The following is a 25,531-nucleotide window of genomic DNA, read 5'->3' on the forward strand; positions in this document are numbered from 1 at the left end:
AGTCCTCAAAAGTGTCACAAAAGATCCACGCTGCTCCTGGGAGGCTAATAGGATAAAAGTCTGTACTTTTACACCCAAATTAACCATGCTCCAGGCAAAGACAACAGCTTTGGGAGTGGTCTTCAAATGGTGTCAGCATTTACACCATTCTCTTCTCTTTCTTGATCCTCCCTCCCTATCTTTGCACTAAGGGAGATTTTGAAAAATGGAAGGGAAAGTTTATATTGTTTTGAAATTCTCCATAAGTTATTTAAAATCTTTTTACCCACCATAGTTTACCTAGATCTACTTATTAAAAGGTACAAGAGAAGTTTTTTTGCATTGTCACTATCAAGTACAGGGTCCTGCTCTAAAACTGGAAGTGTTGGGGTTCCTCCACCACTGCAGGAGGATTAAAGCTGGAATTGGAGCTGAACCTTTGGTACACACACTCAACTACTTGGTCGAGCTATGTCTGCAGGGGACTGCAAGGCGGTTGCACTCTGTATTTGTAGTAGGACAGAGAAGGAACTAGATTGGAGGTAAGAAACTACTGCTTCAGATGCAAAACGAAGGGCTCCTTCTCACCTAGGCAACCAAACTAAAGTACATGTTATACATTTGTAGAGTATTTCAGAGCAGAATTTTTAGAATTCTAACATATCCCATAAAGATGAAATCATTATTTTTAGTCTTTGGAGTAGTTTCAAATCCATTTCCATGGAAACATAATATATAAACGAATCATAACAAGTTAAGTATTTCAAAGTATAAATGTCTCCTATTGCCATTTTCTACTCCTTCTCTAGCATCCCATTCTTTTCTAAGCTATGAACAGTATAAGGCAAATAAAAGCACATAAGACGGGAGTATACACTATCAAGGGCTATGTTTGCTTTATAATTACTTCTCGGTATATGTGATTTTAAAACTTTGTCAATAATGCACTTTTCCTAAACACATATGAACTCAAGGATTTTGAGAGTATGCCCAAGATTTTCACAAGCTGAAAAGAGCAAAGTCCTATCATATTCATGCTTATGTATGAATAAAAGGTAGGCATGTCACTTCATGGAATGAAATACATTGTTCACAGGTTCATCAAACCTATATTTGCTTTGGTTTGCCATACGCTCTGAGAGCACATCATGTTGGTTGGTTTTTGTCAACTTGATATAGTTGAGAAGAATGATTTGTTTCTCTTTACTTTTTTTTTATCGATATGCTTTGAATTTTACATCATGTACCCTGATCCCACTCACCTGCCTGTCCCTTCATATCTACCCTCTGACCCTGAAACCCCCTTCACAAAAGAAAATTTTAAAAACAGTTAAAATTTTTTTTAAAAAAGATTTTAAAAGATGAAACACACATACAAATCTCATAATGGGATCTGCAGAATGTCACAGTACACCATTTTGTCCACACATCTTTATTTGCTAATGTTCATTGAAGAACCATTGGTCTGGTTAGAGTGCTCTGGTTTCTGCTACACGGTATGCTACACTGGATCCTCACAGGGACTCTTCCAATATCCTGCCATTGTCCTCTGTCATGGAGATTCTTCAGCTTTGGATCTGTAGGACCTGCCTCTCCACATGCTCCAGTAGTTCACAGATGGGGTCAACTTGAAGCATTGGATCTGCGCCCGATCTGTAGCTGAGTTTGTCAGCTGGCCAGTTCTCCTGTGCCACACCATCAGGCCAAGTTCACCAGCAGACTTGGCTAGCTCTCCCAATGCCACAGCTGGCAAAGGATGTGGCCTGCTCTCGCGCTCTCATACCCTTACACCCTTGAGAACAGCCCATCTGCTCTTACCACAACTGGAAGAATGACTCTTAGTCAATAAAATTCCTTTGTAAGATTGGCCTACAGAGAAGTCAGAGAAATATTACCTTGACTGATGTTTGAAGTGGGAAAAATCATGGTGGTCTGTGTCACTCCTTGGCAGGCAGTCCCAAATATTATACTAAAGCACAATGAGGCAGTAAGCAGCACTCCTCCATGACCTTGGTTTCAGTTCCTGCCTCCTTATTCCTCCATGAGTTTCTGCTCTGACTTTCCTTATGATGAAGTATGATATGGGAGTTTGTCAACTGAAATTATCTCTCTCAAGTTACTTTTGTCCTGACATTTCATCACATAAAAACCCTAAGACACACCTCCTGACACATTCAAAGACCAACATTTTGGCTTTTGAGGAAAAATCTACATTTTTATCCATGTTCTCTGGAAACTGACTAGACTCATTATCTGGAAGTGACATTGAGGCTGCCTGTATCTAACTCTTGCAACAATTGCCAGTGTTAACCTGTCTTCTCATTCTCCTTTGCCTCTAGTCTACACTATCCCAGAGCAAAAATCCTTTCATGAAAACAAGCCAGAACATGGCATTTTCCATGTTGAATATGCTAATAGATCCTCTCTGCAGTTGGTTTCCATTTGTTAGAATTCAGTTCGGTCTTAGCATATTTTTACTGTATGATTAGAAGTCTCTTAGTTCTTGGATGTCACTTTTGTCTCAGATCTGGCATACTGTGCTCCATCCACTGTCTTTCTGTCAACTCAATTTGCCAAATTCTTTTCACCTCAAGGTCTTTGTACCTCCACTTCTATCTGGCTGAAATTTTCATCCCATCCCATTTTTTTCATAGTCAAGACATGCTTGGGAGTATGTTCTGGCCTTGCCTAGGAAAATTTCTACCTGCAGTTCACCCATCTTGATTTCCTTCTGGAATCTCCACTATTGAGGATGATCCTTCTTCTTTGTTCCTGCTATGTTTTTATGCCAAAACTAGGAATACACAGGGCCTGCTATGCTATGTCAGAGTCCTTCAGCACAAAGTCATACTCACTGGAATATTCAACTATGTGCTGGCAGTGCACAATGGGCTGTTTGCAAGTTAGTGCTGATTATGAAAGGTAACAGCCCCATGTGAACAGTTACACTCTTACAGCCCAAATTAAAAGAATTACCAGGCATGGAAGAAGAAAGCAGACCAATCTTAGAGGTCCAGTCTGAGCACTGCTCAACTTAGTTTTAAGCACAAATGCCAAACTCTTCTCTTTTCCCATCATCTTGACTCTATTGCTGCTTTATTTCAAGTCACTCCACTGATGTTTTCAAACAGGCTTGAAGTTCAAATCTGGGCATGTAGGGGAACTGTAGAAAACTATGATAAATTGACCACTGCCTTGCATGAGTCTATGGAACTTACTGCTGGCAATAACTGAAGTATTCCATTAAAATGACAAAAGACATTTCCTTCTTAGCTTAAACACATCCCAAAAGCACATCCCTGGGAAAAAAAGTTTAAGAGGAAAGGGGGGGAGGAAGAAAGGAAAGAGTGAAGAATAAAGGCAATAAGTCCCCAAGGACCAGTGTCAAAGCTTATATTTCCCAGAGTTTGCCATAGAGTGAGGAAAGTAGGATCTTAAATGGAGGATTTATGTAGTTTAAAAAGCTTAGCTCTTTCTTTAAAAAAATAATAAAAAGTATTCACTTTCAAGAGAAAGTGAGGTAAGGAATTTCAGACAGCTTCTTGTAATGCTTTTAAAGTATTTAATTTAAAATACACACTAACTGAAAGGTAGTTATTGAAAGGGAATACAGAAAACACAAACAAAATCTTTTTGTAGCACATTTACTGTGGTTTATCTATCTGTTTGTTTGTTTGTTTGTTTGTTTAAAAAAGAAAAGGGAACAACATGTGATATAACTGGATGTTATAAGACTGTGAAAACTGATTAATATATAAAGAAAGATCTATAAATTCAGTGTTTTGTACTATCAGTGTTTATAAGGTTTGGCTTAATAAGGGGAAAAGGGATAAAGAATCACCCTAAGAGTTATTTTTTTCTCTTTGTATAGGGAAAGTGAACTTCTGAGGTGCAGTGATATGGCTGCTAGCACCCAGCCTGAATCCAAACACCTTACATTACTAAGAGTGAGAAGATAACTTTTCCTCCTGACTATTGATGAGACGCAATATGAAGTGATCAACAATTTCATAACGTAACTCTGCTTCTTAACTCAGCTCAGGAAATTCTTTACACAGAGTGACTTCCAGTTTAAAAAACTAGGAGTGTTAGAAAAATATATCAAAAGGCATGCCAAATAAACACTCTGGCAATCCCAGAATATGAGAGACGATCAATTGGTTGTCTAAATAGCTTAAAGATGTTATTTGTAAGTGAGGAGGGGGCCAGAAAACATTAGACAGACCCAAATTCAGTGAGCCCATCTAACTTGGAAAACAAATTATCTGCAAAATTACTTTAAAAATTAAGAAACTGGAGAAATGGTCCGGCCCTGCAGAGCGGAGGATCCAGTCCTGAGGCCTCTGGCGGGAGCCTTCCTGTCTCTGCTTCTGGATCAGGAATAGCCTGAGCCACAGCACCCAGTCTCCAGGCAGTGCAGGAGGTCAGCTATGCACGTGGAGGCCAGCTGGGAAGAGGCAGCTTGCACTGGTGAGTCCAGCATTGACAATAAGACCAACTAACACAAGTGAGAACTAGATGGCAAAAGGCAAACATAGGAACGTTACTAACAGAAATCAAGGCAATATGGCAGCATCTGAACCCAATTCTCAATTAACAGCATGTCCTGGATACCCCAACACAACAGAAAAACAAGATTTGGATTCAAAATCACTGGTCATGATGCTGTTACAGGATCACATGCAGGACATAAATAAATCTCTTTAAGAAATTCAGGAGAAAATGGACCAAAAGATAGAAGAAGCCCTTACAAGGGAAACACAAAAATCATTGAAAGAAATTCAGGAGAATACAGAAGCCAATAATCACTTAAAGAACTACAGGAGAACTTTGGTTAACAGGCTGAGGTCATGAAAGAGGAAACACAAACATCTCTTAAAGAATTACAGGAAAACACAAACAAGCAAGTGAAGGAGCTAAGCAAAACCATCCAGGATCTAAAATCAGAAGTAGAAACAACTAAGAAATCTCAAAGGGAGACAACTTTGGAGATAGAAAACCTTGGGAAGAAGTCAGGGGCCACAGATGCAAATATCAACAACAGAATGCAAGAGATAGAAGAAAGACTCTCAGATGCTGAAGATACCATAGAAACCATGGACTCAACAGTTAAAGAAAATGCAAAATGCAAAAAGCTTGTAACCCAAAATATCCAGGAAATCCAGGACACAATGAGAAGACCAAACCTAAGGATTATAGGCATAGATGAGAGTGAAGATTTACAACTTAAAGGGCCAGCAAATATCTTCAATAAAATTATGGAAGAAAACTTCCCTAACCTAAAGAGAGAGATGCCCATGAATATACAAGAAGCCTACAGAACTCCAAACAGACTGGACCAGAACAGAAATACCTCCTGTCACATAATAATCAAAACCCCAAATGTACTAAAAAAAGAAAGAATATTAAAGGCAATAAGAGAAAAAGGCCAGGTAACATATAACGAATCACACCAGACTTCTCACCAGAGACTATAAAAGCTAGAAGATCCTGGGCAGATCTCATGCAGACTTTAAGAGAACACAAATGGCAGCCAAAACTATTATACCCAGCAAAACTCTCAATCACAATAGATGGAGAAACTAAGATATTCCATGACAAAACCAAGTTTACCCAATATCTTTCCACAAACCCAGCCCTACAAAGGATAATAGGAGGAAAACACCAATACAAGGAGGGAAACCTCACCCTGGAAAAAGCAAGATAGTAACCTTTTTTCATCAAACACAAAAGAAGATAACCAATCAAATATAAAAGATAACATCAAAAATGATAGGAAGTAATAATCACTATTCCTTAATATCTCTTAACATCAATGGACTTAATTCCCCAATAAAAAGACATAGGCTAACAGACTGGATACATAAACAGGACCCTAGATTTTGCTGCATACAGGAAACACACCTCAGTGTGAAAGACAAACACTACCTTAGAGTAAAAGGCTGGAAGACAATTTTACAAGCAAACGGTCTCAGGAAACAAGTCGGAGTAGCCACTCTAATATCATATAAAATTGATCTTCAACCCAAAGTCACCAAAAGAGACTCTGAGGGACACTTCTTGCTGGTCAAAGGAAAAATACACCATGAAGAACTCTCAATCCTGAACATGTATGCTCCAAATGCAAGGGCACCCTCATTCATAAAAGAAACTTTACTAAAGCTCAAAGCACACATTGCACCTAACACAATAATTGTGGGTGACATCAACACTGCACCTTCCTCAATGGACCGATCAGTAAAACAGAAACTGAACAGGGACACAGTGAAACTAATTGAAGCTTTGGACCAATTAGATTTTACCAATATATATATATATTGGTAACATTTTATCCTAAAGCAAAAGAATATACTTTTTTCCAGCACCTCATGGTACCTTCTCCAAAATCAATCATATAATTGGTCACAAGACAGACCTCAACAAATATAAAAAGTTTGAAATAATTCCATGCCTCCTATCAGATCACTATGGAGTAAAAGTGGTTTTCAATAGCAAAAAAAAAAAAAAAAAAAAAAAAAAAAAAAAAAAAAAAAAAAAAAAAAAGAAAGCCCACATACATGTAGAAACTGAACAATATTCTACTCAATGATACTTTGGTCAACGAAGAAATAAATAAAGAAATCAAAGACTTTTTAGAATTTAATGAAAATGAAGACACAACATACCCAAATCAATGGGACACAATGAAAGCAGTGCTAAGAGGAAAACTCATAGCCCAGAGTGCCTCCAAAAAGATAATGGAGAGAGCTTACACTAGCAGCTTAACAACAACACACTTGAAAGCACTGGAACAAAAAGAAGGTAATTAATCCAGGATGAGTAGAAGGCAGGAAATCATCAAACGCAGGGCTGAAATCAATCAAGCAGAAACAAAGAGAACCATACAAAGAATCAACAAAACCAGGAGCTGCTTCTTTGAGAAAATCAACAAGATAGATAAACCCTTAGCCAGACTAACCAAAGGGCACAGAGACAGTATCCCGATTAACAAACTTAGAAATGAAAAGGGAGATATAACAACAGAACCTGAGGAAATTCAAAAAAATCATCAGATCCTACTACAAAAGCCTATACTCAACACAACTGGAGAATCTGGAAAATTGGACAGTTTCCTAGACAGATATCAAACACCAAAATTAAATCAGGATCAAATACATCATCTAAACAGTCCCATAACCTCTAAAGAAATAAAAGGGGTCATAGAAAGTCTCCCAACCAAAAAAAGCACAGGACCAGATGGCTTCAGTGCAGAATTCTATCAGACCTTCAAAGAAGACCTAACACTAATACTCTTCAAATTATTCCACAAAATAGAAACAGAAGGAACACTACCCAACTCGATTCTATGAAGCTACAATTACACTGAAACCAAAACCACACAAAGATCCAACAAAGAAAGAGAACTTCAGGCCAATTTCCCTTATGAATATAGATGCAAAAATACTTAATAAAATTCTTGTCAATGGAATCCAAGAACACATCAAAACGATCATCCACCATGATCAAGTAGGCTTCATCCCAGGGATGCAGGGATGGTTCAATATAAGGAAATGCATCAATGCTATCCACTACATAGACAAACTGAAAGAAAAAACCATATGATCATTTCATTAGATGCTGAAAAAGCACTTGACAAAATTCAGCATCCTTTCATGCTAAAAGTCTTGGAAAGAACAGGAATTCAAGGCCCATACCCAAACACAGTTAAAGCAATATACAGCAAACTGGTAGCCAACATCAAACTAAATGGAGAGAAACTTGAAGCAATCCCACTAAAATCAGGGAGTAGACAAGGCTGTCCTCTCTCTCCATATCTTTTCAATATAGTACTTAAAGTTCTAGCTAGAGCAATTAGACAACATAAGGAAGTCAAAGGGATACAAATTGGAAAGGAGGAAGTCAAATTATCACTATTTGCAGATGACATGATAGTCTACTTAAGTGACCCGATAACCTCCACCAGAGAACTCCTACAGCTGATAAACAACTTCAGCAAAGTGGCTGGTTATATAATCAACTCAAGCAAATCAGTAGCCTTCCTATACTCAAAGGATAAGCAGGCTGAGAAAGAAGTTAGGGAAATAACACCCTTCACAATAACCAGAAACAATATAAAGTATCTTTCACTCTAACCAAGCAAGTGAAAGATCTATATGACAAGAACTTCAGTCTCTGAAGAAGGAAATCGAAGAAGACCTCAGAAAATGGAAAAATCTTCCATGCTCGTGGATTGGCAGGATTAATATAGTTAAAATGGCCATCTTGCCAAAAGCGATCTACAGATTCAACGCAATACCCATCAAAATCCCAACTCAGTTCTTCACAGAGTTAGAAAAAGCAATTCTCAAATTTATCTGGTATAACAAAAAACCTAGGATAGCTAAAACTATTCTCAAAAGTAAAAGAACTTCAGGGGGATTCAGTATCCCAGACTTCAAGCAATACTACAGAGCAATAGTGTTAAAAACTGCATGGTATTGACACAGTGACAGGCAAGTGGACCAATGGAATAAAATTGAAGACCCAGAAATGAACCCACACACCTATGATCACTTGATCTTCAACAAAGGAGCAGAAAACATCCAGTGGAAAAAAGATAGCCTTTTCAACAAATGGTGCTGGTTTAACTGGAGGTCAGCATGCAGAATACTAATTGATCCATTCTTATCTCCTCGCACTAAACTCAACTCCAAGTGGATCAAGGACCTCCACATAAAACCAGACACACTGAAACTAATAGAAAAGAAACTGGGGAAAAACCTTGAGGACATGGGCACAGGGGAAATGTTCCTGAACAGAACTCCAATAGCTTACTTATGCTCTTAGATCAAGAATTGACAGATGGGACCTCATAAAATTACAAAGTTTCTGTAAGGCAAAGGACATTGTCAAAAGGACAAAATGGCAACCAAAAAATTGGGAAAAAATCTTCACCAACCCTACATCTGATAGATTGTATATCCAATATATACAAAGAACTCAAGAAGTTAGTCCCATGGAAATAAAATAACCCTATTACAAAATAGGGTACAGATCTAAACAAAGAATTTTCACCTGAAAAAATTCAGGTGGCCGAGAAGCACCTTAAGAAATGCTCAACATCATTAGTCATTAGGGAAATGCAAATCAAAACAACTCTGAGATTTCACCTCACACCAATCAGAATGGCTAAGGTTAAGAACTCAGGAGACAGCAGGTGTTGGTGAGGATGTGGAGAAAGAGGAAAACTCTTCCACTGTTGGTGGGGTTGTAAGATGGTACAACCACTTTGGAAATCAGTCTGGTGGTTCCTCAGAAAACTGGACATGACACTTCTGGAGGACCCCACTATACCTCTCCTGGGCATATACCCAGAGGATTTCCTGGCATGCAATAAAGACACATGCTCCATTATGTTCATAGCAGCCTTATTTATAATAGCCAGAAGCTGGAAAGAACCCAGATGTCCCTCAATGGAGGAATGGATACAGAAAATGTGGTATATTCACACAATGGAATACTACTCAGCAATTAAAAACAATGAATTCATGAAATTTTTAAGCGAATGGTTGGATCTGGAAAATATCATCCTAAGTGCGGTAACTGAATCACAAAAGAATACACATGGAATGCAATCTCTGATAAGTGGATATTAATTTGTCCAGAAGCTCTGAATACCCAAGGCACAATTAGCATAAGAAATGACTCCCATGAAGAAGTAAGGAGAGGGTACTGATCCTGGAAAGACTTGATCTAGCATTGGAGGGGAGTACCAGGACAGAGAAAAAAGAGAGGAATTTGATTGGAGAATGGGTAGAGAGAAGAAGGTTTATGAGACATATGGGGAGGGGGGAACTGGGAAAGGGGAAATCATTTGGAATGTAAACAAAGAATATAGAAAATAAAAATATATAATAACAAAAGAAACTGGAGAAATATTGTTAATATAGGTTATAGTAATAGATATTTAATACTAAATGAAAATTATAATGTATTATATTTATGTCATATATGTTTATATTAACCATCCATATCAGTATTTAAAATGTTTATAGTAACCTCATTATATTTGAATATTTATATATTGAATACTCATATACTATTTATAAGTTAACACTGTAACTTTGTGCCATATTTAAAATATAATAACTTCATTTGTCTATGGAATTTGTTAAGAACAGTACTTTTTAACAGATGAAGATATTGTAGGCTGAATTATCTTGTTTATTAGAGTGAACTACATAGCTTCTCTAAACTTAGAATCTCAGTTTTTCCTACAGACTTAAGTAACTAAGAACCCACAGCTTCTCTGCCTAAGAAAGGCACCATCTTGACCAATAGCTACTGCTACCCACTCTTTCCTTTCCAGGCATCCTTAGGTCTTCAGTTTGTGGCAGCTGAAGACATCATCTGATTTCTCCTTATTATGCAAATCAAATTATCACAATAAGGCAGGAAAAGGCCAAATTAATCACATTCCTCAGAGTTCAAAAACCTCCATTGTTATGATTACTTCTGCAGCTCAATGTTTTTCAATAGTTTACTTTTCTTTGAAGTCACATTCAGGCCCATCAGCTAAGTTTCATTTATATTACTAGCAACACAGCCTTGGATTAAAATCCAAATATATTACAACCAGGGTTGTTATTTACTTAATTAGAACTTACTGAGGGTTTGAGATATATATATAGATAGATACCATGTCCTGCTCCAAATCGTAGTGATAGAGCTTCAAAAAAGGAAAGAAAATCCTTACTTTCCAATTAACATGTGTTTGAAGAGCTAGTTTGAAGTTTTGAGTCAAAGGCCAAGTGGTAACTATCTTAGCTTGGTGAGCTGTTATTATTTGGATGTTAAATGTTCCCAAAGGCTCATGTGTTCAAACATTTGGTCTCCAGCTGGCAACGCTGTTTTGGGAAATTATAGAATCTTTATGGCTTGGGGTCTCACTGGAAGAAATGGATCCCTAGGGGCAAGTCTTGCCGATTTGTAGCTTGTCCTGTTTGTAGCCTCGGACACCTCTGCTTTCTGATCTAGTGAGATGTGAGCGTTCCCAGCTACACACACGCAGTGCGGCCTTCCCCACATCATGAATTCTGTGCTCTCAAACTGTGAGCCGAACTAAATTCTCACTTCCTTAAGTTGTGTCTGCTACATATTTGTCATGTAGCCAGGATGGGGTGGGTTGTGGGGGGGGGCCTGGGCGAAACCCTGATACACAGGCCATGTTGTCTGTACTATAAGTCTGGAATAACCATCCTGCTGTGAGAACAGTAACACAGCTACAGACAAAACATGCATGGATAAATGTGGCTGTGCTTTATGCAAATTAATTAACAATGTATTTTACTTATAAGACCCCCTTGCTAATTTATTTCACCATCATTTCAGCTAGGTCAAGGTTTAAAGTTTATTCAATTATGTCCTCGTCAAGGAAAACAGTTCAAGTTTTAGAGCCAGCCTTTGACAGTAGACATAAGAAGAAACTTGTTATTGCCTAGAGAGATGTGTTCTTTCAACAGACTACTTCTGAACTGCTTCAAATTTCTAACTGTGCTGTTGTGATCCAACCAGTCATAGTGCTTAGTGACCTCTGAGAAGCAGAAGAGAAGTGGGATTAAGTGTGCAGAGAATTTATTAGAGTAAATGTCTTGAAGGAAACTGGGACTGAGTGGGAGGAGTCAGAGACAGCCTTCAGAGTGAGGTGCAGGCTTTACCCCAGTGAGGAAGAGAGTGAAAGGAGTATTCACGGAAGTCTTAGTCCTCAAGATGGCTGTAATTATATGCAATAGGCGATGGGAAAACATTAGGCAAAGTCATGTGTCAGCAAAGTTCTAAAACTCCTGGGAACAACTCTAAGTACCCTGCCACAGTGAGTCATTGCCTAGAAATGGCTGTTGAGAATTGTGGTCTCTGTTCCAATACCTGATGGGCTTTAGAGTACAACATCTGGGGTCGCTGTCCAATTAGACTTCCCACAACAGCATAATCAAAGGTATGTTTTAAATGTGACAGGAAGTGAAAAAAGAGAATTGATCTGGAGCCTTTTTGCCACGATAACTCAAAGTCAGTGGACATAAGGACTGCTTTAGGTATTAGTGGAGGGCTCAAGTCACTCATTGGAACATCTTGCATCATGGAAATATGCAAAATACATCTGTTCAAATGCAATTAAATTCCGTTTCTAATGCCATGGTGCCTGAACTTATTGGAGAAGGAAGGAAACTTGAAATAGCCATCTAAAGACCTTCCCTACAGTTGACACAGCTGGCAGCTGGCAAAGACATCTCAAAGGCTACATGTGATGAAGTCACTGGCACCTGAGAGAATGGTGTATGTGTGGAAAGGGTAGGGGGACTGCCATTCCCATAAGTAGCAAAACCATGGCATTCCCATAAGTAGCAAAACCATGGCGTCTTCACTTCACATAAGAGACTGTCAGCACTTCTAAGAGTATTTCATTCATTTTTTTGCTCTGAGTGAAATCTTGTTTTTTGCACCCATTGATATAATCCTAAAATCTCCTAAAAGGCAGAACTATAGGAGAGGGCTCAGCACTGATAGAAAGATACGAAACAGGCAAATTCTGACACCAAACTGCTTCACTTTAAATTCTCATTTTAATGGTCACTAAATCTTTCATCTGAACCAACTTTTTGCATCACTCTTTATTTCAGTTTCCTCATCTTCCAACAAGGTATAAAAATACTGCATATGTTCTAGGACATATTTGCTGATACTAGTTAATATGTGTGTAAGATTGCTTAAGACTGAGCCAAGGGCTGATTAAAAGTAGAACTTAATTTGGTTTGTTGATCTGATAAATTCCCTCCACACTAAATTTGCCTGAGGACAAAGTGAGAGTGAGATTGTGCAACAAGAGGGGCACATGAATAATTCATGATCCTGACTCCTTTATGCAAAAGAGGAACTTGAAGGAGAAGGGATGCTTGCAGATAGTGGTAAGTCTGAGTAGTGTTCTCTGAGCTGTGGAGGAAAAAAGCCTTTCTCTGATTTCAATTTCTCATTATCACCCCCATGGCCAGCAACCTTTTCTAGAGGTGCTTATCCTGGGACTCTTTTCCTGATTATAATGTTCACTAGGTGTGGGAATCCTTTACACTCTGCAGCAAAACCATATCCCTCGAACCACCTTTGAAAGTGCAAATCTAGAAGGTCAACAGAGGACTAGTAAGCAATAAGTAGCTTATCTTTATAAGATCATCATGTGAGAGCCAGAGTGCACAACGGGGCAAAGCTCTTGCTACATGATCCTCAGATCTGAATAGCCTGAAGTCAATTTTCAGGAAAGCAAACCATAAAAGTGTGAAACCAAGTTAGGAGAATCTCAGAGCAAAATACCAGAATAAACCTGGACTGAGCAGAAGGCTCCTTCAGTTTCTAAGTTCTTAGAAGGGAATCATGTAAAGGCACTGAGGGTTCAGTATTCAGCTTGTGAACATGACTCTGTGGCAGGGAATAGGGCGCACTTTCATGGTTAGGTTGAAGCAAAACATGTCCTGTCTCAAAAGTTCAAATATACGCCATGCAGATACGCACTTGATAAAGAAGAGTTTAGAGTGTAAACACCAATGACTGAAACATGTTCAAAGGAAAATGAAAAGAATGCAAGGGCTTCACTTTGTAAAGCACAGTAAGGCCCATATGAGTATCCCCTTGTCTAATTGCCTCTTGTTGATAGTTCTGAAGGATTTGTGCTTATTTTTAAGTTTCTCTGCTAAAAATATTCTTGCTATATCTAATACACTTTAATTGGCCTTTATGATGAATTTTCAGTTTATGATGAATTTTCAGTTTTATTTTCTCTTTATTCATTGCCTTCTCTGTATTATCTTTCAGAAAGTACTTGTCTCCCAGTCTTTGGAACATAGAATAAATTGTTACTTTTAAAACCTTGCAAAACAACAATCTTTACAGATTGCAGATTTAAATATTTACAAGACTTTTTTTTTCTCCACCACACCAGCATTTCCTTGATGAGAAAATAATAAATCAATAGCAGAGAAATTTTTGGAGTGACATAAAAAATAAATAAAGGTCTGTGATTGTGCGTACACTGGAGTCCTCTCCCTCCACCACAGGAGTTCTGAGAATTGAAATCAAGTTCATAAAGTTGGTGAGAAGCACCTCTTGGAGCATCTTACCTGCCAATGTTTTAGAGTTTGAACTTATGAAAATGTTTGTAGCAGGAGGTAAGCATTCTGCTTTAAATTAATAGAAAAAATATAGTTTCATTGTTTGTATATAGGAAATCAGTATTTTATAAATCAGTATGCTAGCTTTATGTGATTATAAATGAGTCAATACCTGTCACGTTTGGTTATGAGATCAAGTTCCCACTCCCAATATTTCTGTATATCTGATAGTGATCTACAGAAAAAAAGTGTTTTTCAAAATCTAAGCAATGTATTACTCCCATGCGATCAGCATTTAAGTTCTGATTTCACTAGTTGATTATTAGTATCATTAATTAGTGAAAGAGATATGAAGATTCCAGAGTTCAATAACTGTGTTAGATAGACAGATCAGAAGATAGTCCTTACCTACAGTTTTTAAGTGGTTTTCATAAATGAGTGTAATTTTTTTTGTTGTTTCTTATTTTGTTTTCTTTGTCTAGGCAACCTGTATTTCATACAAATTATTTTATCTCTACAAAGCATCTTTGCTACTTCTCTTTAAATATCAACATATGATTTACAATATCACTGATGCAGATTAAATAAAGTAGTAATAGCCTACACTGGCATGTTTACACATACAAATTTTTATCCTTGATAGAAATCAGTTACATTGGAATAGAGACACCTCTCACTCCAAGTTTCAGGATGCTATTACAATGGAATCACACTATCCATAGTTAATTACACTAGGAGGCCATCTTCCAAGTTCTATAATATGACACTTGCTGGTATATTTATGACTGATCATTTAACAGCATCCTTACATTGTACTGATTTACACTCAGATATACAGGTATATGCAGACTCACGCTAATTCCTGCTCAGAGGACCTGAAGTTTTCCTTTCAATTCACTGAATTTACAGATGTCATTATCACTAATGCATTACCAGAGATAAAGAAAGACAAGTCAAAAAGCCCATCAACAGTCACCACGTGACTATTTTGGTTTACACAAGTCATATCACAGTCGGTAGCTGCAGTGTTTATTTGAACTTAATGCTGATTAGGTTTTTGAGCTGCTCTCTTTTTGCAAACACATGCAAACCTAAATATACTTACCCTCATTAAGGCATACATAGCTTGTCAAGCACTCATTGTTGTTATTACCAATAAACAAAACTGCATGTTTTCCCAAATCTCATGCTGACATATGCTCTGTGTTTATGGAGTGAACTAAAGACTAATTCTAAAACAATCTTCTGGTCGAGTATGCGACTCTGGCCCTGAGGACATACCTGGGTCTCAACATCTGTCAGCTTTCGGGTCTGCTCTGCAGTCTGAGACAAGAGACTGGTTCCTATCTCAAGCATGGTGGCCGTGTGGTTTTGAACCGCATTCTGTTGTATCTGGGCCATCTCCGACTTCATATTTTCCACAATGTAATTCTCAAGCTACAAGAGATAAAGGACGAGGCATGTTAGATTGTAAGTAAAGCCGCCCTGTTGGGGCGTGCAGTATTTACAAGGACAAAACAAGACACAGCTGGCAGAGAAGCCATCTGGCAGAGAGCCTCTGCATGTTGGGGAGTTGAGGAATGAAAGTAGAACACACACCAATTCAGTCGCTAACACACTCTGGATACACAGACGCATACACATGGTAATCACAAATCAGAGTGAAAATTTTCACTTGGATCCCTCTCTCCTGTAGTGGACATGATCTCATTTAACCAGCCCTGCATGAGGATCTCTCTCTCTCTCTCTCTCTCTCTCTCTCTCTCTCTGTCTCTCTCTGTCTCTCTGTCTTTGTCTCTCTCTGTCTGTCTCTGTCTCTCTGTCTCTCTGTATGTCTCTGTCTCTGTCTCTCTCTCTCTCTCTGTCTCTCTCTGTCTCTCTCTCTCTCTGTCTCTCTCTCTCTCTCTCTCTCTCACACACACACACACACACACAGCCAAGGACACAGAACATGAAAGTGCCAGTAATAACCCTGTGACTGCAGGTGACTGAGCAGATAACCTAAAGGTGAATCTTACTGTTTCGGTCTTTAGATTCTACCACGCTGACTACTCACCTCAGAAGAATTCAGCATCCTGCCTCTGTTTCAGGATCATAAGTAAAAGCAGGTCACATTGGGAGAAAAAGACAGGAAGTAGGAGGAGGGCAGGACCCATGAAATAAAGCGTTTGAAAACACTGAAACATCCGCAGTGATGTACAGTGTGACCTGCAGAGCCCAAGAGCTAACTTTAAACATTCTCCTTACTCCTTTGAAAGCTCAAAAAGACGGCACTGAAATTGCAGTTCATAAAACACCATTTGCCTTTCTTGCCATGGGTAAAATTTATTCTTTTATGATACCATTTCAGAGAACACAATGAGCATTAAAATAATCATACCATGGGGGCCAATGAGAATTATTAAGTTACTATGGGGGGAAGGGAGCTTGTTAAGCACCTGGGAGAATGAAAGAGCACAGGCATTTCTTGAAGAATAAAGAAGCCAGCACTTCCCTGTCAGTGCAATTAACTCTTCCCCACTGCTGTGTGGTGACTGCATTTTATTACCCTAATTTTTCAATGGGGAAACTGGGTCCCAGAGACATCAGATCCAAGGCCACACACCATACATATACACACACAGCCAGACTTGGACGTGAGCATGGAACTCCTTAACTCTCATACAAACAATTTTAACCACTTGGTAGCTTTGCCAAGTCTTGCTTAGTAAGCTGAGTTTGAAATCATTAACAGCTATGTGATTTTTATTGATTCAGTGAACTATAATACATGCATATTCTAAGTCCTATTGTATCATTACCATGCAATAGAGTCTTAACTGTAAAAATCCCCTCTGAAACTTGGCAGTTTCCTTTCTAATCCGAGCCATTGCATATTTCTACTTATCTAACTTGACTCTGCTCCAGATGAAGACTGAAATCACTTATATGATTGGTGATGAAGTCTGAATTTATATTTTATCAATATAAGTCCACTTTCCTTCATTACAAATGTAAAATAGATTATAGAATATCTAAAAGTTACTTTAACAAAATATATGGCCTCTGATCCAAATCCTGGGTTTATTCTCTTTAAATGTACCTCATTTCAGCAATCAAAGGCTAGGTTAGAGCAGAGTTTCTCATGTTGGGTTCCATATTCCTGATGATGGTCTTTCGCTGTCATTTGGGAAATTATCTTTGCCTCTTTCAAGAGTTAATGCTTTGGGTAGAGTTAATCCATCACAATTCCTAGAGTATGTTCATGTTTGAACCTGGAAAACTACAGTGCTTTTCTTTTAGTTTGCCATACAAGTTGCTCAAAAATGGAAAAAGTATAGGAAGCAATGCCATTAAGCCCCAGTCTCAACAATTCTTTACAAGAGAACCTCCTTTGCCTCTGAGATTTTTAAACTAGCAACATAGATGCCCGGTACTGAAGAGGTTCAATTTTGCTGACACAAAAACAAAGCCAGCCTAAAAATAAAAGCAATGCAGCTGGTAAAAAGACAGAGAGAAAGCTGAGAGATACAGGAGCCAGGTGATACAGATAGAAGAAACGTTTACAGCCCCTGGACCCAGGCATGGTTTTAATCAGACTGACCTCTGGACATCTACTTGTAAGTTGCAAGATCCAATAATTTCCCTTGAGCTGCCAAGGTATTTTTTTTCCTTCAATCACATTGATTTATGGTTTAGCATAATCAAAAGATTATTGGCCTACTACATTTGATCGATGTGTAAAAGAAGTCTCTGACAGGCAAACATTAGCAGTATGATCCTTTGTTGTCCAGGAAATTTGGGACTTTTACAGAAATTCTATAAAATGGCAGGTGAGTTACAATTGTGAAGGGGTAACAGCCATTTATAGGCAACCATGATCATCTGTGTCTTACATGGCAAGCATTGAACTAAGTTCTTTCTCCTTATAGGATAAAACCATACAGTGTTAAACTCACAGAAATTTCCTGTGCTATGTTGTTTTAGAAGTGGAACAGTAGAAGCTTAGTTACCCTAAGTAACTCACCTATGATCATACAAACTGCTTTTTTTTTGGGGGGGGGGGGGGTGGAGCACTTTTGGGTTAGCATTCCTAACCATTTATCTAGCAAGCCAGAACTATCTGCGGACCTTATGTACTTTACATTTAACTACAAATTCCCTGATTATTTGTCAAAACTACAGGAGATTTTCAAAATGCAGATGAGGAACAACATTCTAGAAAATTCCAACAAGACAGACCATAGTCTAAAAACTACCTGATTCAGCTGAGGAAGAAGACCTTCTTATAACACTGTTCATGGAAGAATCTCCTGTATGAAAACTGCTTGGAAATAATTTGTCACTAAAGAAGAAACCAGAGACAAAATGGAAATTATTCCTGTCACTGGCATATTGTTTAAATTCACCCAATTGACAAGTAGGAAATGGAAAAGGACTTTCTCAGTTAAAAATTTTGATTTACTCCAAAAAGAATGGAGGAGTGGCCCCTGGTTCTGGAAAGACTCAGTGCAAGAGTATAGGGGAATTCCAGAACAGGAAAGTGGAAAGGGGTAGATGGAGGAACAGGGGGAGGGAAGAGAGCTTATGGGACTTGCGGGGAGTGGGGACCCAGAAAAGGAGAAATCATTTGAAATGTAAATAAAAAATATATCAATAAAGGAAAAAGAGAAAAAAATTGATTTACAAAAAAAATGATTTACAAGCTATTTCAACATTACATTGTTCACAAAATGGGGGGAGGGAAGCAAACTTAGGTAGCCAAACTTTTACTAGTATGCCAGATTTCATGGTTTCATGAAATTCAATTAGTATTTTGACTTTCTATGTAAATTTTCTTCCACTTCTGAGAGAGAAGTCACCAATCAGTGGTTTCCATTTCTTTATATGCTTGATAATTATTCAATATCGGATAAAAAACTATCAGTTTTTTTATATGCAATTGTCTCACAGAAAATGAATTCCAGTGTTTGTATTGTTACAGACGTGAAAGCAATGAGGTGCCCCCAGGCATTGTAGAGAAGGACACACTGGGGTGACATCAAGGTTCAATGCTTTGTGATCCTATTGACCAGTAAATTGTTGACCACTCTTAACTACTGAGTTTCTCTATTAAATGCAGAACTTTAGGTCGTCAAATCAAAATGTCTGTATCACAACCACAAAATGCCCATCACAACCACATGGAGCTTCCCAGTTCAGCGGTCTCTGATGTAGAAATAGAGTGCATCCCCCACACAAACAGAAATCCTCATTTAAACGTCTGGGATGCATATAACTCTAGTTCATTATTTTTTAATCAAATGGAGCTGCTATATCAAGCACTAACTGCCTTTTAGTGTGGAACGTAATGGCACTCTTAAGTAGCAAGAACCAGATGCCATTGATTTAAAGGCTGAGGGGGAGGCTGAAGTCAAATATACAATGTGTGATGAACACGAAGCCTGCTTTCATCTTATCTCTAAACATTCCTCTAGATAGAGAACTGGAAAACCCATGTTGAGCTCCCGATCAGCCATGTTCAGGAGGGATTTGTAACAAATTTGATTGTCTTCATATATCCCCTGAGGGCTCTAATATATTAATATATGTATATATATAAACAGAAAAATAATGGCCACATCAAGGCTTAGTATTTTAAAACCACCTGAGGGGTGAATTTAAGCTGAGGAGTCACTAACCACAGAAGCTAATGAATAATGTGGAGACATTTGAACGATAAAGGTATTTGGTTTATTACCACTGTCAATGTTTGCCTCCAGAGTTTTATAAAGAATGGTCCAACAAAGGAAGAAGGGTGGGCGGGTATGCAGAATCTGGAACAAATATTGAAATAAAAATCAATGATAATTTTAACATAAAGATACAGTGTTAGCTTTATAAAGAGATTTTGTATTTCTAATGAACTTTCACAAAAAAATTCACTCCCTTGATCTTCTACTAAGGCTACAAAGGAAAAGCTGGTTCCATTTGCTTGTTTGAGAATCAGAGGACTTAGATGACTTGATAGAAATCAGAGTAAGCAAGCTCCTCTGCCTCTTGATGTTCCTGTACTCTCAGAATTGTACACACTGGCCTCTTGCTAAATTGACTGAATGATTAATTTCACTGGTAGTTCAGGAAGATTGATTTACTTGTGACCTATTTGGAAAAAAGTCTTGGGAGATGATTGTTTACACCCAGCTTTCCTATAGAGGCAGCCAAATGAATTTGAGGTGGGTTCAGAAACCCTAGGACCACTTATCTGGAGAGCTATATTTGTCAGCTATATTGATACAATTTGCAAATCATGTTTGTTCTGCCCATTGTATTATTTAGAAACAATGTAAACTGTACCAAAAGAACAAAACAGCATAAGAAGCTTCTCCTGACATTAAATATGTTTCAAGATGTATCAACATGTAACTCATTTACTGCTCACAATAGTCCAAATTGTGCTTTTTTTTTAAGTTTATTAATATGACTAAGGAAGTACAGTGAGCTTCTCAGACTCAGGCTAAGCAAGTCCATTGCCTCGAGGGAGGGCCGGAATAGCTAGCAGGTTTTACTCTATGAGTGAGGAAAAATCACCCCTCAAATACCAACACAGGGCCATCACTATCACTGACAAATTATTTAGCACATGATATTCATGTAAGTGAAATGTGAAATAGAAGGCAAACAAATACTGGAATAAAACAATTCAAGACAATTTTGGAATTTGTAATTTAAGTAGTGTACAGTAACTGATGATTATTATATTCTAAGAAATAAAGCAGTTGGTGAAAAAGCATGATATCAGTTAGCTATAAGATAGTTAATAGTATTTTAAAGGATGAAACATTTCTTTAAAAGTCCAGGTTACCAGTTATTTGCAATTTCTTTACAAATTACTTGGTCATACCCCATGGCTAGCAGAGAATAAGAGGTAGGCTGTTTTCCATCATGACAGCTATGAGCAAAATTCCTTAATAGACTCAAAATCTTTGTTAATTCATGATCATAAAGGACAGTCTCAGTGAGATTATGACATTTCTTCTATGTAGAATACATTCTCTAGGATGTCTGGTTTCAAAGAGCCTTTTCAAATGACTTGCACAAAAAATATAATTCCTCTATGTATGTCTTGAGAAAACAATATTTTTAATCCTATAAAATATGACAAAGGCATATTGGCTTAAAATATGTTATAGATTAAGTGGACTCTCATTGAAACAGGGTGCATATGGTATTACTCAGTTGTGGCCAAATAACCATGGAAGAAAATAGATGAGTAAATATGGGAAAACAATAAAAAGGTAAAGCACTTCAAAAAATGTCTTAAATGTTGATGGTTTTATCTAATACCATCATTTCATAAATCAGTGGCAATATTGAAAATTCAGTTCTACCTAGGTTTATGGTCTTATAAAAAGAAATGACTAGGAGCAACTATATTATTTGAAGGAATTTCTACTATTAGATTTCTGCATACACAACTTAATTTTTACTAAGTTTAGGATAATTATCTTCCTAGACCATAGATATATTTAGCTAACATCCAACACAGTTTCCCTTCTCTCGGTTCCTGCATTGTCCTGTATCTTGGCATCAATCCTGTTAGTATCTGAGGCTCTTAGGATAAGAAACTTCACTTATTGGAACAGTGAGAGAAATTCAAAGAAGTTATAGAAAACAAAGTGGCAGAGATAAATAATGTCAGGTACCAGGTTGGAGGCAATTGATGACAGTAGTATACTACAGAAATCTATAGTATATTTGAAGGTTAAGCCAGTATCAGCTCCCATATCGTAGGCGCATCTCACATGCTATATTAAAACCTGGCTCCTTGGCTTGCTTTATGTCTGCTGGTTGCTGGTTTGAGTCTCACATTTCAGAATGTCAGGTGTGACCTCCCCCAGCTCACTGTTCTCAAAGAATAGCAGCCAGCAATAGCAGGAGGTGATCCACCCACCTCCTGAAGAACAAGAAGGAGGGGTTGGGCCTGCTTTTGTATCTGGGGAGAGAGAGGGATTAAAGATGGAGAGTTGAACCAGAAGCCATGTTTTTGTCTCTCTCCACGTGTTTTCTTTTGCCACCCGTTCCTATACCCATCTCTCCTTCCAGGGAACCCACCGTTAGAATGTAGGAGATGGACTCTACAGTCAGGGTTCATTCTCTAGACTCAATCTTTGCTTCCTGTCATTAATGCCTTCCAGATTCTCAGTCATTGGTCGCTGATTGATGAACCAACCCACTGATTGATTCTTACGCATCGCTCCATGAGCAGCAGAATGGAAACTGAACTCTATAATTCTTCCAGCTCATTAGAATTAGATCTCATGTTAGTTCAGTGTAGTTTAATCATATGTGTGATAAGTGTGTGCTGTGAATTAAGCTCATGCCTGACTTCACAAAGACAGGGTACAGCCCAGTGGGAAACAAACATGTAGAAGTATCCTACCAAAGCTTACATTTGAGCATCTACATTTCTTCCTATAAACATACTTATATCTGTCTATCATATTCCTACTTATATCTGTCTAGCATATTCCTTGTTCCTGATATTTAAAATGTGCGTGGAGACTTGTTGTATCGCCCACAAAGAAGTAGCGGCATATTACTGAAACATTAGCAAAAGACTTCAAAGATTGCCACAAAATCCTGTTGAACACATGCTCTTGCAAGAACTTGGATAATAGATATTTTAAATCAGTGTTTTTGTGCTTTTGACAGAAAGTCATTATCTATTTGTTTAAACAAAAGAGAAATTACCTGGGCCCAAGCACATTGTACTCTCCTGGAACCTCTGTTACACTCAGCTTCTCACACTATGAAGGTATCACAGTTAAGAAATCAGTGTATGCTTAATTTTCCCTCTGTATATTTTCAAAGGGTGATGATATGTGAACAGCATCTTAAGCCAAAAAGGAGTCAAATAGCTGGAGTTTATTCCAAGTCCAACCATTGATATACTCTACAGTCTTTAGCTAGGCATTCAAAATAGTTGGGCATAAGACCTTCGTCTACTAAATAAAAGACTAGTAGAGTTGTTCTGGTGTTTCCTAGGGTTTTCACATAAATTTCTTTAGAACTCCTTTTGTGAGATATGAATCTGTACAATTTCAATTAGTTTAATTTATTGGAGAAGAAAGAAGCAGGGATGTATCCATTAATATCTATGAAATGTGTCCTACCACATCCTTATTGGTAGTACAGAAGCTATGGTACCAGAAACACAATAGAAAAGCCCTTGTGTCAACTCTTCAGAGCAGGCACATCTGTTTTAAGATAAAGAGTAAGAACATCTGAATCTCTTAATCCCCAGGCACCATTCTGTCCAAAAGACATTCATTGTCCTTTTCCTACACAATATGCTTTTCCTTTTGTGTTTTTTCTCTCAATGAAAAAAATATTACTACACCTATCTGCCCTCAGAGCCACAGGCAATCCTCTTGTCAATTCTTCATTTTCTCCCATCAATCTCTTGAAGGTAGCCTGGATCTGTGCTCCCACTTGCTTACTCCCTGCATTATCCCTTTATCCTCACAGCCTCCAGCTGAGGTCAGACTCATCATTTTTCTTCCAGATCTGTTAATGACTACATAACTGGTCTCTTGACTCCAGATTTGCTTTCCTCAATCCATCATCCACAGTGTAACCGGAGGGGTCTATCTAAGCACAAACTTGGCCTTTTTATCCCAGGCTTAAACACTTTTAATGGTGTCTGCTATCTGTCAGTCAAATCACATCTCTTTAATCAGTACAGACTTTTTTATTTGATTTCTTTGACTAATTAAATTTGTATATTGTAGCATGTGTGTGCAGTATACATGCATGGAACTTCATGGGTGTGTATAGAAACAAAAGTTACCTGTCAGGAGTGCTTTCCACCTTGTTCTCAGGTGACAGGATCTCTCATTGAGTTTGGTACTAAGCAGCAGCTAACAATCTCCAATCATCCTTCTGTGTTTGCTCCTCACAGCAACAGAGTTATAAATGTATGTGCAAATACACTTGGAATTTTATATGGGTGCTGAGGATTAAAACCAGGATCTTCATACATATACAGCAAGCATTCTTTTTTATATTTATTTTTCATTTTAATATTTTTATTTTCTATATTCTTTGTTTACATTCCAAATGATTTCCCCTTTCCCAGATCCCCCCTCCCCATATGTCCCATAAACCTTCTTCTCTCCACCCATTCTCCAATCACTCCCTCCTTTTTCTCTGTCCTTATATTCCCCTCCAACGCTAGATCAATCCTTTCCAGGATCAGGACCCTCTCCATACTTCTTCATGGGAGTCATTTGTTATGTGATTTGTGCCTTCGGTATTCAGAGCTTCTGGGCTAATTAATATCCACTTATCAGAGATTGCAATCCATGTGTATTCTTTTTTGTGACTGGGTTACCTCACTTAGGATGATATTTTCCAGATCAAACCATTTGCCTAAAAATTTTGTGAGTTCATTGTTTCTAATTGCTGAGTAGTATTCCATTGTGTAAATATAGCACATTTTCTGTATCCATTCCTCATTTGAGGGACATCTGGGTTCTTTCCAGCTTCTGGCTATTATAAATAAGGCTGCCATGAACATAATGGAGCATGTGTTTTTATTGCATGCTGGGGAATCCTTTGGGTATATGCCCAGGAGAGGTATAGCAGGGTCCTCCGGAAGTGTCATGTCCAGTTTTCTGAGGAACCGCCAGACTGATTTCCAAAGTGGTTGTACCATCTTACAGCCCCACCAGCAGTGGAGGAGTGTTCCTCTTTCTCCACATCCTCGCCAACACCTGCTGTCTCCTGAGTTTTTGACCTTGGCCATTCTGACTGGTGTAAGATTGTCAGGATTTTTTTGATTTGCATTTCCCTAATACAGCAAGTATTCTTAATGACTAAATTACACCCCTAACACCACAATAGAAGATTCTTGATACTCTGGAATTTGTTTTCTCTTCTTACCTCAGTTGTATACTATGACTCATCAACTATCCAGGCTATTTATTGTTCACCAAATATTAATTTGTTTTTCTCTACAAAATGTTTTTGTAAAAAATCTTGACTAAAATTGTTGGTCTGCCATACTTCCTGTTCTCTTGAGCTAGGTCTTGTTGTTTAAGACACAATTCAATTTTCACCTCTAAGAATTCTTTTGGACATTCAATAGTACACAAGTAAAAGACCAGTAAGTCATAAAAATGCACTAATGAAGAAATATGAGCCCAAAAATCTGTAGAGATACCACTGAATCCATGTTGTTGCTGACCAACTACTTCAGGGCATGAGGCCTTTCCTTAAGTGTGGTTTATATATCTAGTAAGACTCCATTAGGGAAAAACAATATTTCCATTGTTATGTTGCCATAGTCTCTGGGATTTCATAGGTGCATCAGTCCTGTTCTGTCTGGAAGACATTGTTTCCTTGGTGTCCTCCATCCCATTGGCTCTTACAATCTCTCCATCTTCTCTTCCAAA

General features: G+C 38.0%; 1 protein-coding gene across 3 annotated transcripts in view; it reads right to left on the minus strand.

Moving 5' to 3' along the window:
* Positions 1-25,531, minus strand: part of Angpt1 (angiopoietin 1) — a 248,282-nt gene that overhangs the window by 90,030 nt on the left and 132,721 nt on the right. For 2 of the 3 annotated variants that reach the window (XM_052161178.1, XM_052161177.1), the window contains exon 2: positions 15,396-15,551. In XM_052161178.1, coding sequence (XP_052017138.1) covers positions 15,396-15,551 — 156 coding nt within the window. Of the gene's footprint in view, positions 1-15,395; positions 15,552-16,170; positions 16,190-25,531 lie in introns of those variants that run through there. The other variant, XM_052161179.1, reaches the window with a different exon arrangement.

The sequence above is a fragment of the Apodemus sylvaticus genome, chromosome 17 (genome assembly GCF_947179515.1).
Source record: "Apodemus sylvaticus chromosome 17, mApoSyl1.1, whole genome shotgun sequence".
In the NCBI taxonomy this organism is placed as follows: Eukaryota; Metazoa; Chordata; class Mammalia; order Rodentia; family Muridae; genus Apodemus; species Apodemus sylvaticus.